This window comes from Engraulis encrasicolus, chromosome 14 (assembly GCF_034702125.1).
Source record: "Engraulis encrasicolus isolate BLACKSEA-1 chromosome 14, IST_EnEncr_1.0, whole genome shotgun sequence".
NCBI lineage: Eukaryota > Metazoa > Chordata > Actinopteri > Clupeiformes > Engraulidae > Engraulis > Engraulis encrasicolus.
In genome coordinates, this window is record NC_085870.1 from 49,607,047 (window position 1) to 49,622,046 (window position 15,000).

The 15,000-nt window shown below is 45.4% G+C and overlaps 1 protein-coding gene across 1 annotated transcript in view; it reads left to right on the forward strand.

Moving 5' to 3' along the window:
- Window positions 1-15,000, forward strand: part of tfeb (transcription factor EB) — an 89,554-nt gene that overhangs the window by 39,460 nt on the left and 35,094 nt on the right. Inside the window, exons 3-5 of the mRNA XM_063216706.1 lie at window positions 2,655-3,251; window positions 12,014-12,087; window positions 13,187-13,506. Coding sequence (XP_063072776.1) covers window positions 2,770-3,251; window positions 12,014-12,087; window positions 13,187-13,506 — 876 coding nt within the window. The 5' untranslated portion in view covers window positions 2,655-2,769. The remainder of the gene's footprint in view (window positions 1-2,654; window positions 3,252-12,013; window positions 12,088-13,186; window positions 13,507-15,000) is intronic.

A 15,000-nucleotide genomic window follows, 5' to 3' on the forward strand; every position in this document is an offset into this window, starting at 1 on the left:
AGAGAGAGAGAGAGAGAGAGAGAGAGAGAGAGAGAGAGAGAGAGGAAGAGAGAGAGAGAGAGACTTGTGGATTGATGTTGAGAGAGAGAGAGAGAGAGAGAGAGAGAGAGAGAGAGAGAGAGAGAGAGAGAGAGAGAGTTGAAGAGTGATGATAGAGAGAGAGAGAGAGAGAGAGAGAGAGGGAGAGTTGTAGAGAGACAGGAGCAGGGAGAGAGTTTTCTATATTTGGGAGACTATTGGAGAAAGCACCTCTGTGATAACCTGGTTCTCACGCGATGGTTGTTACCAACTATCTGGAACACTGTCAATCGCTTAGCTCTGGAAAGGCGCGGGTGTGTTCATAACAGCTCGAACCTGATTGAAGAATTAACGTGGCTTTTTTGAATCATGTACTACTTCAACCACTGACTTGTATGTACCCTGCCCTGCGATCCCTTCCCGCGATTTCGTTCGGACAGGCTGTGAAATTTCTGATTCTGTTCGGGCTCGTCTAAGATTTCCTGACCCTCGTGTGAGCTTACGAAGTTGAGTGGAAATGCACGAAGGGTCTGCATGAGAGCCAGGCTACATCTGTGAGGCCATCACGGAAAACACTTCTGTGTGGTCCCCAACACAGAATTATGGCAAAATCTGTGAAATTGCCACATATTTCGTGTGTCTCTCCCCTCCCCCCTCCCAAACACATGCACAACCATTTGTAAAGGCTTGTGGTAAAGAGTAAGATCAGAGTGTTTTCTTCAGGCTAATGGTTAAGATTTAAGCTGTTTGTGTTTTGCCAAAACTGCATCTCTACCATCACTGACTCTGCTGCCTATTAACCTTGATTGGCTCTCGTTAACCATCCGTTTCCTGTCATCTGCTGGCACTGAAGCATGTACTACGTGGACAGTGTGCTTCTGTTGCATTCAACGGTTTTGAAGCATCCGCGATTGATCGGCGAGGATTCTTCCAGCCTAAATTTCCAGATTCGTACCTTAGCAACGCTGACAACAAGGGCTGATTGGGCGACGGTTGCATTTGACTGTCAATAAAAAGAATTCTACAATAATTTTAACTGTCAATCAAATCAACTAGCAACGCTCATTGGTCATTGGCCATTTAAACTATTGGCATGGAGATCAATTGTTTCAAGTCTCCCATAGAGATGAATGGGAAATGGTGATTTTTGTCCCCGGTATCCGGGTCTATTCCCACCACCACCGTTGCCTCACTTTGGAATAGAACCTGCGGTGTCCCCGCTACTTGGTGTCAATGCTCTGTGTTTATTTCACAGAATTCTCTGAGATCAGGCTTCTCTTTGTCTTTCTCTCTATCTCTATCTCTATCTCTATCTCTATCTCTATCTCTATCTCTATCTTTATCTCTTTCTCTCTCTCTCTCTCTCTCTCTCTCTCTCTCTCTCTCTCTCTCTCTCTCTCTCTCTCCCTCTCTCTCTTTCTCTCTATGTGAGATCAGACTGGCCCTTTTGCTTTCCAAGCCAAGTGCAAGTCAGACACAAATGGAAGCATGGGGATGCTGAAAACTCCACCTTTTGAACTGTGTGCTTTTATGGGACAGGTGGACGTGTGTGTGTGTGTGTGTGTGTGTGTGTGTGTGTGTGTGTGTGTGTGTGTGTGTGTGTGTGTGTGTGTGTGTGTGTGTGTGTGTGTGTGTGTGTGTGTGTCTGTGTCTGTGTCTGTGTCTGTGTCTGTGTCTCTGTGTCTGGTTGTGTGCTTGCATGTAAACAAGCATGTGAGTGTATTTTGGAAGTTTTTGGTGCATTTACCATCAGGAAAACACTGCTCACATGTCAGAGAAACAACACCCAAAAAGCTGTGTGTGTGTGTGTGTGTGTGTGTGTGTGTGTGTGTGTGTGTGTGTGTGTGTGTGTGTGTGTGTGTGTGTGTGTGTGTGTGTGTGTGTGTGTGTGTATGTGTGTGTGTGTGTGTGTGTGTGTGTGTGTGTGTGTGTGTGTATTGGGGGTGGTGTGTGTGAGCGCATGACTCCCACATGACTTCCCCAATAGTCGCCATGACTACGCTCCCCAACAATATGGCCATGCCGATGAGAGAGTGTGTGTGTGTGCGTGTGTGAGTTTCTGTTTGTGTGTGGGGGGGGGGTCGAGATCGAGAGAGAGAGAGAGAGAGAGAGAGAGAGAGAGAGAGAGAGAGAGAGAGAGAGAGAGTGAGAGAGGAGAGAGAGAGAGAGAGAGAGAGAGAGAGAGAGAGAGAGAGAGAGAGAGAGAGAGAGAATGTATTATGAGACAGAATGAGTACGAGACAGAATGTTTATACTTTTATAATGTACATGAATCCATAATGTCATGTCTTGTGTGTGTATATGAATCCATAATTTCATGCCTGATTGTCTTTTCTGTCATCGGGTATATTGATATTGGCTAACTCACGTTGTTTGTTCTTTTTGTCCATCTCTCTCTTTTTCCATCTCCATTTTCCACCCTCACCCTCTGTCTCTCATCTATCTCTCTCTCAATCTCTTTCCCTCTCTCCATCTTCGTCTCCTCCCAACTTGTCTGTCCCTGTTTCCCACCATCTCCTGGTACCCTCTGTCTCTGTCTCTGCCTGTCTGTCTCTCTCATGCTCTTTCTCTCTCTCTCTTGCTTTTTCTCTCTCTCTCTCTCTCTCTCCCATCTCTCCATCTCTCCATCTCTCCAGCGCCCCCCAGTGTTCAGGGCTGGACTGTGCCTCGTCGGCCGCCCGTCCCCCTCGGCCCCCCTCCTCCTCCTCCTCCTCCTCCTCCTCCTCGGCCCCCCTCCATCCCCCCGTCGCCATGGCGTCGCGCATCGGGCTGCGGCTGCAGCTGATGAGGGAGCAGCTGCAGCAGGAGGAGCAGCGGGAACGCCAGGCGGCGCAGCACGCGCACGCGCACGCGCACTCACATGGCCACGGGCAGCACCAGCATCAGCACCAGCAGCAGGCTGGCATGATGTTCCAGCAGCATCAGCAGCAGCACCAGCAGCAGCACCAGCAACAGCAGCAGCAGCAGCAGCGGATGCCGGGGCCCCCGACCCCCACACCGGCCATGAACACCCCCCAAACACACATCCAGGGGCCCATGCAAGTACCCATCGAGGTGCTGAAGGTGAGATATACTGGGTACAGACATACACGCAAGCACGCACACACACACACACGCAAACACACACACACACAAACATACACACTAGCACACACACGCAAACACCACCCCTGCCATCATCACCCCGCTACACACTTCAGGGGCCCATGCATGTGCCCACGGAGGTGGTTAAGGTGAGGGATGCTGTACATGCACCCCCCCCCCACACACACACACACACAGACAGACACACACACACACACACACACACACACACACACACACACACGCACACGCACACGCATACACTGCAGCCTCTCTTAGAGAAAATTCCACTGAACCCATTTGACCTTTTCATGAAAAAGAAAGAAGAAGTTGCCCCACACAGCTAGTGTGTTGTGTGTATGTGTGTCTGTGTGTGTGTTTAGTGATACGATCCTTTGTGTGTTTAAATAGCAGCGCGATTTGTCGAGGTATGTGTGTGTGTGCGTGTGTGTGTGTGTGTGGGGGGGCGCGCATGTGTGTGTGTGAGGGTGCGTGTACAGCAGTGGCGTCTTTTGGTCATGAAAATTAGGGAGGACAAGGAGGTGGTCAGTCGGATAGATGCCAGTGCATGGGGTTAGTAATGGCAGATGCTTAGTATTAGGTTGTAGGCCTACTAGGTAACTTAACTGATATGGCATTGTGTTGTCTGGAAAGCTGACTTATGACATCTATAAAATAATTGCAACAAACTTTGTATAATATATTATCATACATAACTGCCCAAAGTGTTTGAGGGGAAAGAAAGAGAAGAGTGAAGGAAAATATTATAGAAAGTAGAAAGTTTCATAGGGAGCATATCTAACTTTGCCCAAAGGCAGCATGGCATTTCACCCTGTCAGTTGTGTTTTTTTTTGTTTTTTTAACCATAGGTAAAAATGGACAATTCTGAAGACCCTATAGGAATGCCTAGGACATTGAGTGACGTGTATAGCCTATAGGCCTAAGGGTTTTAAACTCAACTCCTTCCAACATATTCTTACAGATTTTTAAACATTTTAAACCCCCTCCATTATCTTATTTTTAACATCTTATTTATGATCCGTAACGTGGTACGTGGCCTATGGTTGTGGTCGCTTATCCGTTTTGCTTTTGACGGTAGGCCTACCTGCGAGAGCGACAGCTGTGGAAGGAGGAGCTGGCAAGCGTATGGAACAGCGTGCGTCTGGCTATTTCACAAAAAAAAAAACGTCGTACAGATTACTTTGTAAATCCATGCCTAGTGTTCCTAATTCCACCCAAATGAAACTACATAACATGATGTAGGCTACATGTTAGAAGTTTAGCCAGAGACTTTTTATGAAGATCTTCGTGCTGTCATGTTTCTCGTCTTGAGGAGGGAGAAAAGAACGCCAGTCTAGGGTCAGTGCATTCATGTGCAGCCAAAAGCATTCTTATTCCCATTTGTGAATAATCCTCTTTTGGGGGAAAAGCACGAATGAGAAACGCAAAGACAAGCATTGAGACTATTATTTGTGCACGTAGGACATGCTGAAACAAGACTACCTTTTAAAAACGTTGGTGATGGTCCGACCATTTGAATCATGAATGCGTTTGCATCCGCGCGTGTCTTGCATTGTGTTGTGATCGAGTGGCGCGAGTGACTGATAAACACACTGACCTTTCCATTCGGTTTTCAATCTAAATCCAGGGAGTGATATTGCGCGATTCACAACATGAAAACAGTCGATCTTTCCTTTGTATTTATTAACCCTTTGAGGAGTAAGGAATTTCTAGAGGTGCTTCTAGAATTTTACTGGAACACTCTACAGCTCCCATAGACGTCTGTGTTAAAAATCTCGCAAAGACATTATGACATCATAATGAGAACTCAAAATTTGGGCAAAAATTCTAATCACATATTTGTGATGGTACTCCTCAAAGGGTTCATAACACATTCGCCAATTACTCCAAACTTCCCACTACTGGCTGCTGCCGCATTCTTCTCACATTTGTATATCGTTGTCATGACAACCGAGTCCATGCTTGTCGTCTGTCAACCCAACTCGTCATATTCTGATTGGCTTTTGATAAATTCAGCTTCGCTGATAGGCAGATTACTTCCATGGCTCTAGATCCGCCTAAAGGGAGGAAAGTCCTCCCTAAGCTCCATTCACTTCAATGTTAAAAAGTAAAGCCCGGGCTACGGCCGAAATTTCACCATTTATAATGGAAGTCAATGAGGATGGAAGGGAGGACGGTCCTCCAAGGTCTATTATGTGAATTAGAAGCGCTAAAGTATATGTTTTTTATTGCTAAATAGCTATAAAATACTAACAATTATATAACAAAGATATAATAAATATGTTTTGTTTTCTGTAATGTATACTGGAAGATATGGCTTTATTATTTTGAGGGAGGATCGTCCTCCCTTTCCTCAATGGCAAATACGCCATTGGTGTACAGCATCCCTCACCTTAAGCACCTCGATTGGCGATTGGAAGAGAGAGAGAGAGAGAGAGAGAGAGAGAGAGAGAGAGAGAGAGAGGGAGAGTGAGAGTGAGAGAGAGAGAGAGAGAGAGAGAGAGAGAGAGAGAGAGAGAGAGAGAGAGAGAAAGAGACAGAACAAGAGAAAAAGAGAGACAAAGAATCTCAGAGAGACATACAGAAAGAGAGAGAGGAGTAGTGTGTGTGTGTGTGTGTGTGTGTGTGTGTGTGTGTGTGTGTGTGTGTGTGTGTGTGTGTGTGTGTGTGTGTGTGTGTGTGTGTGTGTGTGTGTGTGTGTGTGTGTGTGTGTGTGTGTGTGTGTGTGTGTGTGTGCAACCCTAACGGTAGATGAATCAGAAAGAAATGTGACACTGTTGATGCGGAATCTCCCGACACAGACTGACACACACACACAGAGACGCACACACGCACACACACACACTTTCTCTGAAAAGGAACACATGAGACAGTAGGTCAGAGGTTCATATCATGCAGCCATGCCAGAAAGAAAACACACACACACACACACACACACACACACACACACACACACACACACACACACACACACACACACACACACACACACACACACACACACACACACACACACACACACACACACACACACACACACAATATTTCAGAAGATTACAGGAATTCTGCAGAGAGGTGGGGAGAAGAGGAGTGCAGAGATGGAAAGGAGTAGAGGGGAGGTGGAGAGATGGGGCGAGGTGAAGAGGGGAGGAGGAGAGGAGAGGGGAGGAGGAGAGGAGAGGGGAGGAGATGAGTGGAGTGGAGTGGAGTGGAGTGAGGAAAGGAGAGGAGTTGAGCAGAGTGTGGTGGAGTGGAGAGGAGCTGTGAGTGAAGGAGAGGTAGACCTAGTCTAGGGCGTGGTTCGGAGGAGGAGGAGGAAGAGGAGGAGGAGGCAGTGTGTGTAAAGGAGGGGTGGAGTAGGTGAGGTGCATTTGGAGAAAGGTGGAGACAAGGAGCAAGTGAGGAGGAGGAGGAAATGGGAGGAGGATGAAGAGGAGGAGGAGAAGGAGGAAATGGGAGGAGGAGGAAGAGGAGGCAGAGTGTGTGAAGGAGGGGTAGACCTAGTCTAGGGTGTGTTGCTTTAGGAGACAGGAGGAGATAAGGAGGAGGAAGAGGAGGAGGAAGGGAAAAGGAAATGAGATGGAGAGGGGAGGTAGAGAGGAGAGGAGAGGAAGAGAAAGAAGAGCAAGAGGAGGAGGAGAAAGGTTAAGAGGAGGAAGAGGAGGAGAATGGGGAGGAGGAGGAAGAGGAGGAGAAAGAGGATGAGGAGGAGGAGGAAGAGGAGGATAAAGAGGATGAGGATGATGATGAGGAGGAAGATGAGGAGAAGGAAGAGGAGAGATGAGAAGGAGGAGGAGTGGAGGTGAGAAGATAGGACACTAGGGGACAGGTTGGAGTTAGACAGGACGAGATGTGCGGATGCATAACCCTCATTATGTTGAACTGTTTAATCAAGTCTTGAGTTTTCCTTTTGTTTCAGACATGTCAAAGTTGAATCCTGTGCATGACATGTTGCGGCGGTGTGACTTCCGTCTTCATCAGAGGGTCACATGAACGTTGATGCGTGACGTGCTTTAAAATCAGCTGATGTTCTGCAGGTGTGACCTCTTTGTCACAGCTGATTTTAAAACACGTCACGTATCTACATCCATGTGACTCTGATGAAGACGGAAGTTACACATCAGGTAAAGGATAAAACTTGAACATGCCTGTAACAAAAACTTGAGATAATGGGCAGGTGAGAAGGAGGTGAGGAGAGGGGTGTGTGTGAGAAGATTAGATGATAGGGAGATGAGGAGAGGAGAGTGTGTGTGTGGGTGTGTGTGTTTGTGTGAAGGTAGGCCAGGGGACAATTTGAAGTGGTTTGGCAGACAGTTTGAGATAAGGCGGCACCATTCTATTCACACTCTTCAATTCCACACATACTTAACACACGCTTCATACTAATGGAACAAACACACCAAAAATGACTAGAGCAACAACGGCGGCGGAAGTGATTGACATTGTATGGAGGAGCTGGCGACAGAAGAGACAAAAGCTATTTAGGCGACGACAGGCGATGTGAGCGACTCGAGCGACAGTTTGTAGTTGAACTTCAGCAAATATTATGTGAATGAGCTGTGATGCGTTCGGTGATAGCCGCCGCAGTCAATTGGAATGTCAGAATATTTGCATTCTGCTTTTGAAGATCATACTCTGTCACTTTTATCGCTCGTGTCGCTCTTGCTATGAAAACAGTACAGCAACTCGGCACAGCTTTTATCTCTTCTGGAGGTTAGACTTGATACTTAATTCTTATCTACTGAATGAAAGAATGTTATGCACACATGCTCAGAACTCGAGGCCTAAGGTTAAGGTGATGGTACACGCGGAAACTTATTGAGCAACATTTTTGGGCAACTATGCAAATGCTGTAAAATGATGTTTTGATTTTTTTTTGACCCTAAGAAGAACAGTGCTCCTGTAAACGGGAAGCTGCTATCAATCAATCAATCAATCAATCAATCAATCAATCAATCAATCAATCAATCAATCAATCAATCAATCAATCAATCAATCAATCAATCAATCAATCAATCAATCAACCAACCAATCAATCAATCAATCAATCAATCAATCAATCAATCAATCAATCAATCAATCAATCAATCAATCACTATAACACTTTTAAAAGGTTGTCTGCGGTTCATTCATGTTCTCTTGATTAAAGTTATTTCATCAGAAAACGTAGAGAAAAACGTGTTGTTTCCTGGCAACATTATAAACGTGGCCCTGTGTGTCGTTACCTTTAAGGTGATGATGCACAGGGCAACTTTTTGATCAACTTTTTGGTCATGACTACGACAATTTTAAGATGAGAACTTTGATCAGCAATAGAACACTTTTAACTGTACTGTCCAAACATGTTGAAGCAATCAATCAATTCAATTGCGTTTATTCGCCAAACACTTGTCCAAATCCACAGTAATGCAGATAGTACAAATAAAAGTACACACCAGGGCAGACCAGGACAATCAAACAGAAACGACAACAAAATAAAACAGACATTTATCCAGACATTTATATAAGACATTTATCCAGTGCGCTCTCAGCCTGGAGGTAGAGCTCTATACCTTCCACTACTCACAACTGGATTACAGAGTGCCGCCATGATATTATTGGAAGAATCATCCAGGCGTTGTGTCCATCATGTTGTGGCCCAGCAACATTGCTCAAGACGTTGCCCTGGTGCATGGTTACCTTTAGAGTTTGGGCTAGTAAGACTCTTATCAAGGCAGTGGCATCTGCAAATGCTTAGGGAGATACCTATCTTCCTCCGTAAGACCTGCTGTCACTGTATATCTGGACTTATCTACCTGTGGAAGACAAACACCTCAAAGGGATCGTCTCTGTGTGTGTGTGTGTGTGTGTGTGTGTGTGTGTGTGTGTGTGTGTGTGTGTGTGTGTGTGTGTGTGTGTGTGTGTGTGTGTGTGTGTGTGTGTGTGTGTGTGTGTGTGTGTGTGTGTGTGCGCGCGCGTGCGTGCGCGCGCGTGCGTGCGTGCGTGAGAGAGAGTGTCTGCGTGTGTGTATGGGGGTGGGGTTATGGGGTTCATGCACATGTATCTTACAAAACTGTTCTGAGATGATAGATATTGTCAAGGTTGTTGTCAACATGTGTATCAGTACAGCTATCTGAAGAGGAATGTCCTTCTGATTTAAGCTGCTACACACACACACACACACGCGCACACACACACACACACACACACACACACACACACACACACACACACTCACACACACACACACACACGCACACACGCACACACACACACACCCACACACACGTCTGTGGAGTAATGTCTTACTGGCTTTAACCGTCATTTATGCAGCCTTCACTCAGACAGGCAAGACCTTTAGCTACGCTAGCCCTTTATATACACACAGTCACACACAAACACATGCACACACATGCACACACATGCACATGCAAACTAATGCACATACTGTACACATGCACGCATGCACTCACTGACTCATGCACACACACACACACACACTAATATACACACACACACACCTGTGTGTAGAAGCAGTGTTTCTCAACTTTTTTTTTAGGCGAGGCACCCTTTGAACTCGTGAAATATTTCAAGGCACCCCAAACCAACAAGGCGCAACATGGCATCGCAGCCGATACCACACAAGATTAGAAAAGTAATACATTTGTAGACGTCACACAGCCTATGTTCAAAGTTGCAGCTTACTGGGGCGACCTAAATTAACTTCATTGTGCGTAAATGGCAGATGAAAGATTCCACTGAGTAAGCATTCATTTATTAACGTAGACAAATATGTATAATATAACAAATATGTATAATACCTACATAATTTATTTATCAGCCACGTTTCCGCGGCACCCCTAAGGGTTGAGGAACCCTGTGTAGAACGATGGTAGACCACTAGGGAAATACAATACAATACAATACAATGCAATGCAACCTGTATTTATATAGCGCAATATCATAACTAAAGTTGTCTCAAAGTGCTGGAGTTTGGGGAAGAGGTGGGACAATTCGAGAGCCTTCGAGCAAAACAAGTGAATGTGTAGAAGGGATTAAATCTCCGTCAAGTCGGGAGCAGGTAATGACAGCTGCCAATCACTCAGCGAGCGTCACTAAGACATGACCTTTAGCTGGTCCTGTCTGCAATACACAAACAGCTTACTCTTCACCATTAGCCTGCTGTAATACTCTACTCTTACTCATTACCACAAGCCTTTACAAATGGTGATTTACTCACTCACTCAGCTTTGACACATAATTATAATCCTTGACGCATTCTGCCATCAATCTTGTACATACACTTTTAGTCTGTCTACACATATAACCATAAGCTGTTAGTCTGTTTATTCACACACCCATACTGCCCTACAAAGCAAAAAGGCAGTAACTGCATTGCTGTTAAAAATGAGTTTCTAGCATTTAATGCACATGACACACATGACTTAATTGCAAAATATTAAGTTAAATAAAATAATCGATCTGCAAAAAAATGTTGTAATATACAGTAACAAAATTGTCACATGTAAATAATCTACTTAACCCTTTAAACCATGTTTTAAATGTACTGTTACCAGAATGGCATTGAAGTCATAGTGCATTACTAACGGCCTTTTGTTGTCATAGTAGTGTGTGTGTGTGTGTGTGTGTGTGTGTGTGTGTGTGTGTGTGTGTGTGTGTGTGTGTGTGTGTGTGTGTGTGTGTGTGTGCGTGTGTGCGTGTGTGTGGATGTGTTGTGGTGTTCGTGCGCAGTCGTGTGTGTGTGTGTGTGTGTGTGTGTGTGTGTGTGTGTGTGTGTGTGTGTGTGTGAGAGAGAGAGAGAGAGAGAGAGAGAGAGAGAGAGAGAGAGAGAGAGAGTGAATGTGACAAGATTCTACCAGCAGCAAAAATATGAGCTCCTTATAAAAGATGTTTTAACTACTGGTTTAGAGTCTAGTACAAGTGACAAAAGTTATGAATATGAACATGAAGACTATGCAAACAAATTAGGCAAGGAATTACAAGGATTACACCTATGGATTTATTTTTATAACCTCCTATTAGAAGATCTGGGACTTTTTGGCTATCTGGCTAACAGGGACAACTGCCAACAACAGCAGCACTTCAAAACCATCTCAGGGAAATTCAAGATCCATCCATCCCATCCAGCCAGAGTGACAACTACAAAGGGACCACAAAGGGACAAGAACCAGCAAAGGACACACAAAAAAGGCAAACTGAAAAATAATAGGAGGTAAGCCATAAAGTTGTCTACAGCAGCACTATTAGCTAATATTTAGCCTCATCAAGCTAAAAACAAAGCTGAGGCAGGCAGAACCGGAGTCACTGCCTGTGAACATTCTATGACAGTTGGAAATGGCTACATTTAGGGGGCGGGGCCACAGCACACTTACCATCAGCTACCCTGCCACACTGACCAGTGAAGTGAAAGAGGAAGAAAATACAAAGAAAAAAATACTAAGAGACTGTTCCTGAAACATTGGTAGCAGACTTCATGGTCCTAAATGGCAAAGACACTGTATCAGATCTTGTGTTTTACACAGAGGACACAGATGCATGGCATCAGGCCATTAGCTCAACCAACAAGAACCTGAAAAATGTGTGGGAATGGAGCAATGAGGCAACTCTATGTTGACTCTAAGCCCAAATTCAACATTAATTTGTACAACAATGGGACTGTTATGATCCAGGGACCTGAGAAAAGCCTGGAAAAGTTTGAAAAAGACTTCCCCACACTTAAAAGGCTGGCAGAGAAATTCAAATCCCCCACTCCCTCCACTGTAACAGCAGCAGCAGCAGCAGAGCCCACAGCCCCTCCCCCTCCCCCTTCTCTCACTGCCCCTGTCCCTGTCCCTCCCTTTGCGCCTTCTCCATGCACGGCCACTGCTTCTCACTCCCCTCTGACACCCAGGTCTGCTGTGTCAGTGCAAAGGATCCAAGAATGCCTGACTTTAGTGGAGATGGAAATAGCAGAGTTCAAGGAAAGTCAGCTATCAGAAAATGACGTCATCAGAGAGCTAAAAGATGAACTTATGAACTTCAAGAGGGGAAATGAGATCAAGCTAAAGGCACTTGAATTAGGAATGGACAGTCTGAAAGACAGCAACAACACCCTGAATAGCGAAATGACACAACTAAAGGTGACACTGGAAGAGAAAGACAGCATTATTCAAAACCTGTCAAAACAGATTACCACTCTGACAAGCACCCTTGCAACACTAAAAGGGACACATGTACAAACAACAACAACAACAGGTGCACAGACAGACAACAACCTGGAAATGTTTATGTCCCCATCGGGAGAATATTCCTCCTCACCCACCCACCTTACCCCACTACTGCCTACTGCACTAGGCACCACACCCACATCTTAAAAACGGGGGGGGGGGTCAACTCCACCTGAACCATCCCTGACAACATGCACATCCACACCTACACTCCTGCCTGTGACGACCACTGCTGAAACAACAGATCCACATACTCCGGGCCTATGTGGACCAGAGACGTCACCTGCACAGCCACCCCAGCCTGCTGCCTCAGCGCGAATGCCCCCAACCCTGTCTAGGACAACGCCGCCCCCACAACCAATGAAAACAGCCCTGCTCTTTGATTCAAATGGCCGACACATTGACCCTCTAAAGCTCTTCCCCACCCACAGAGTGGCCAAATTCTGGTGCCCCACTACAGAGACTGCCCTGAACACTCTTTGTCCATCCACCCTCAAGGATCCCCAAAATATAATCATCCATACAGGGACGAACGACCTACGATCAAAAGGGGAGGCCGTGGCAGAATCCCTGCATGTGGTGGCAATGAAAGCCCACAAACAATTCCCCACAGCAAACATAATCATTTCATCACTCCTCCCCAGAAAAGACTTTCCCAAAGAATTGACCAACAAGATCAACAAGAAAATCGCTTCCTACTGCTCTGACATTCCAAACACTCGTGTTGCTCATCACCCATCACTCTCTGTGGAACACCTGTACGACCATGTACATCTCCACCCCAGTGCAATTGGACAGTTCGCAAAAAATCTTAAAGACACAGCATTAAACAGGACCTCACCTCCTCCCCGAGTCAGCACAGAGCCCCAGACCTGCGACAAAGAGCGAAGACCACACCACATACATGGCGGACCACACAGGACACCCAGGACCCATCCCAGCATGTCCCGGCCCCCTCGCAGCCAGGTTGGAGAAGCCCAGCAAGGTGGAGCACAGCCCAGTTGGATACCACCCAGGCCAACCAGACCACCAGCACACCGCCCAGACCAAACCCAGACCATCAGCACACAGCGAGGTCGACCCCAGCCAAGGAAAGCCCAGGCCAGCGCTCCTCCGTCAGGCCCTGGAGCACACCAGCGTGACCTGTGTCACCAGCCCAGGCCAACACACACTCCAGGTGCATATGGGACCAGCACCCCACCAGGCAGCTGTTTATGTTGCCAGGCCCCACAGGGCCACAGAACCTACGCAGACGTACTGCAAGGTCAAATTCACCCGGCCTGCACTGACATCGGAGAGGTGAGGCAACTATTGCACCTCATCTTCAACAAACTCAGCTGAGACAGACCGTAAGGAGGTGAGAGGGGTAAGAGGGAGAGAGAAAGGAAAAAAAAAAAAAAAAAAACATGTAAATCTGTGTGTTATGTGATATACAACAGTTTCATTTTCTTGTTTTTTTATTCATTCTATTTGTCACTTTCTATGACTTTAATGCCAAATCACATTTACATATGTTTTAAAAAATCATTCTCTGTAAGTTCCTGGAATATCCAGGGACTTTATTCAACAACTTTTGGAGCAAAAAGCCTTAATCCAGATTTCTTATTGAATATCAAAAAACATGATATCATTGTTTTGTTAGAAACTTGGTGCAGAGCAGACGCTATTACTCACTGTCCCTCCGGGTATTATGAAATTATCTTACCATCCTTTAAAAACAAAAGCATAACACGTGGCAGAGATTCAGGGGGGGTCATAATTTGGATCAGGGAATACCTTTCACCCTATTTACATACTGTAAAAAGAGGACCCACTCACATATGGCTAAAATTGAACAAAGGCATTGCAAATGATAAAAATGACACATATATATGTGCCATATACGCCCCACCAGCAGAATCACCATACTACAATGAAGAGTTCTTTAACAAACTCAACCATGAATGCAACCATTACCAGGCCCAGGGAAGTGTGTTGCTATGTGGAGACTTCAATGCCAGAACAGGCCTAGAAAATGAAATCATTGACATAGATGAGAAAGATGGTGCATTTATTATGCTACCAAATTTGGAAAACCCAATAAAAAAATCAAGACACAACCCTGATCCTGTCACGAATAAAAATGGTAGAGAGTTAGTGCATCTCTGTCGAGGCCTGGGCCTGTACTTCCTTAATGGTAGGATGAAAGGGGACTCATTAGGCCGGTTCACTTATTGCTCACCTCTTGGGTCTAGTGTAGTGGACTATGCAATTACTGACATGGACCCCAGTTTCCATAAACGCATTCACTGTAAGACCACAGCTACCACTTTCAGATCACTGCCAAATCAATGTCTTCCTTAAAAGAACAAAAAANCATAACAGCAGTTACAAAGAAACTGGTTGAACTCAATCCACCATACAAATGGACAAATGGCAGTGAAACTGAATTCATTAATGCAGCAAACTCAATTGAAATCACTAACAATATTAATCATTTTCTTCTGACCAAATTCGAACCAAATCAATCTGACGTCAATCGGGCAATAAGTAAAGTCACTTTACTATACCACAATATTGCAATAAAAGCAAACCTACGGAAAAGAAACCTAAAACATAAAAGTAAACCCAAAAAAGAAAAATGGTTTGATAAGGAGTGTGAACTGAAGCGAAAACATGTCAGACAACTGTC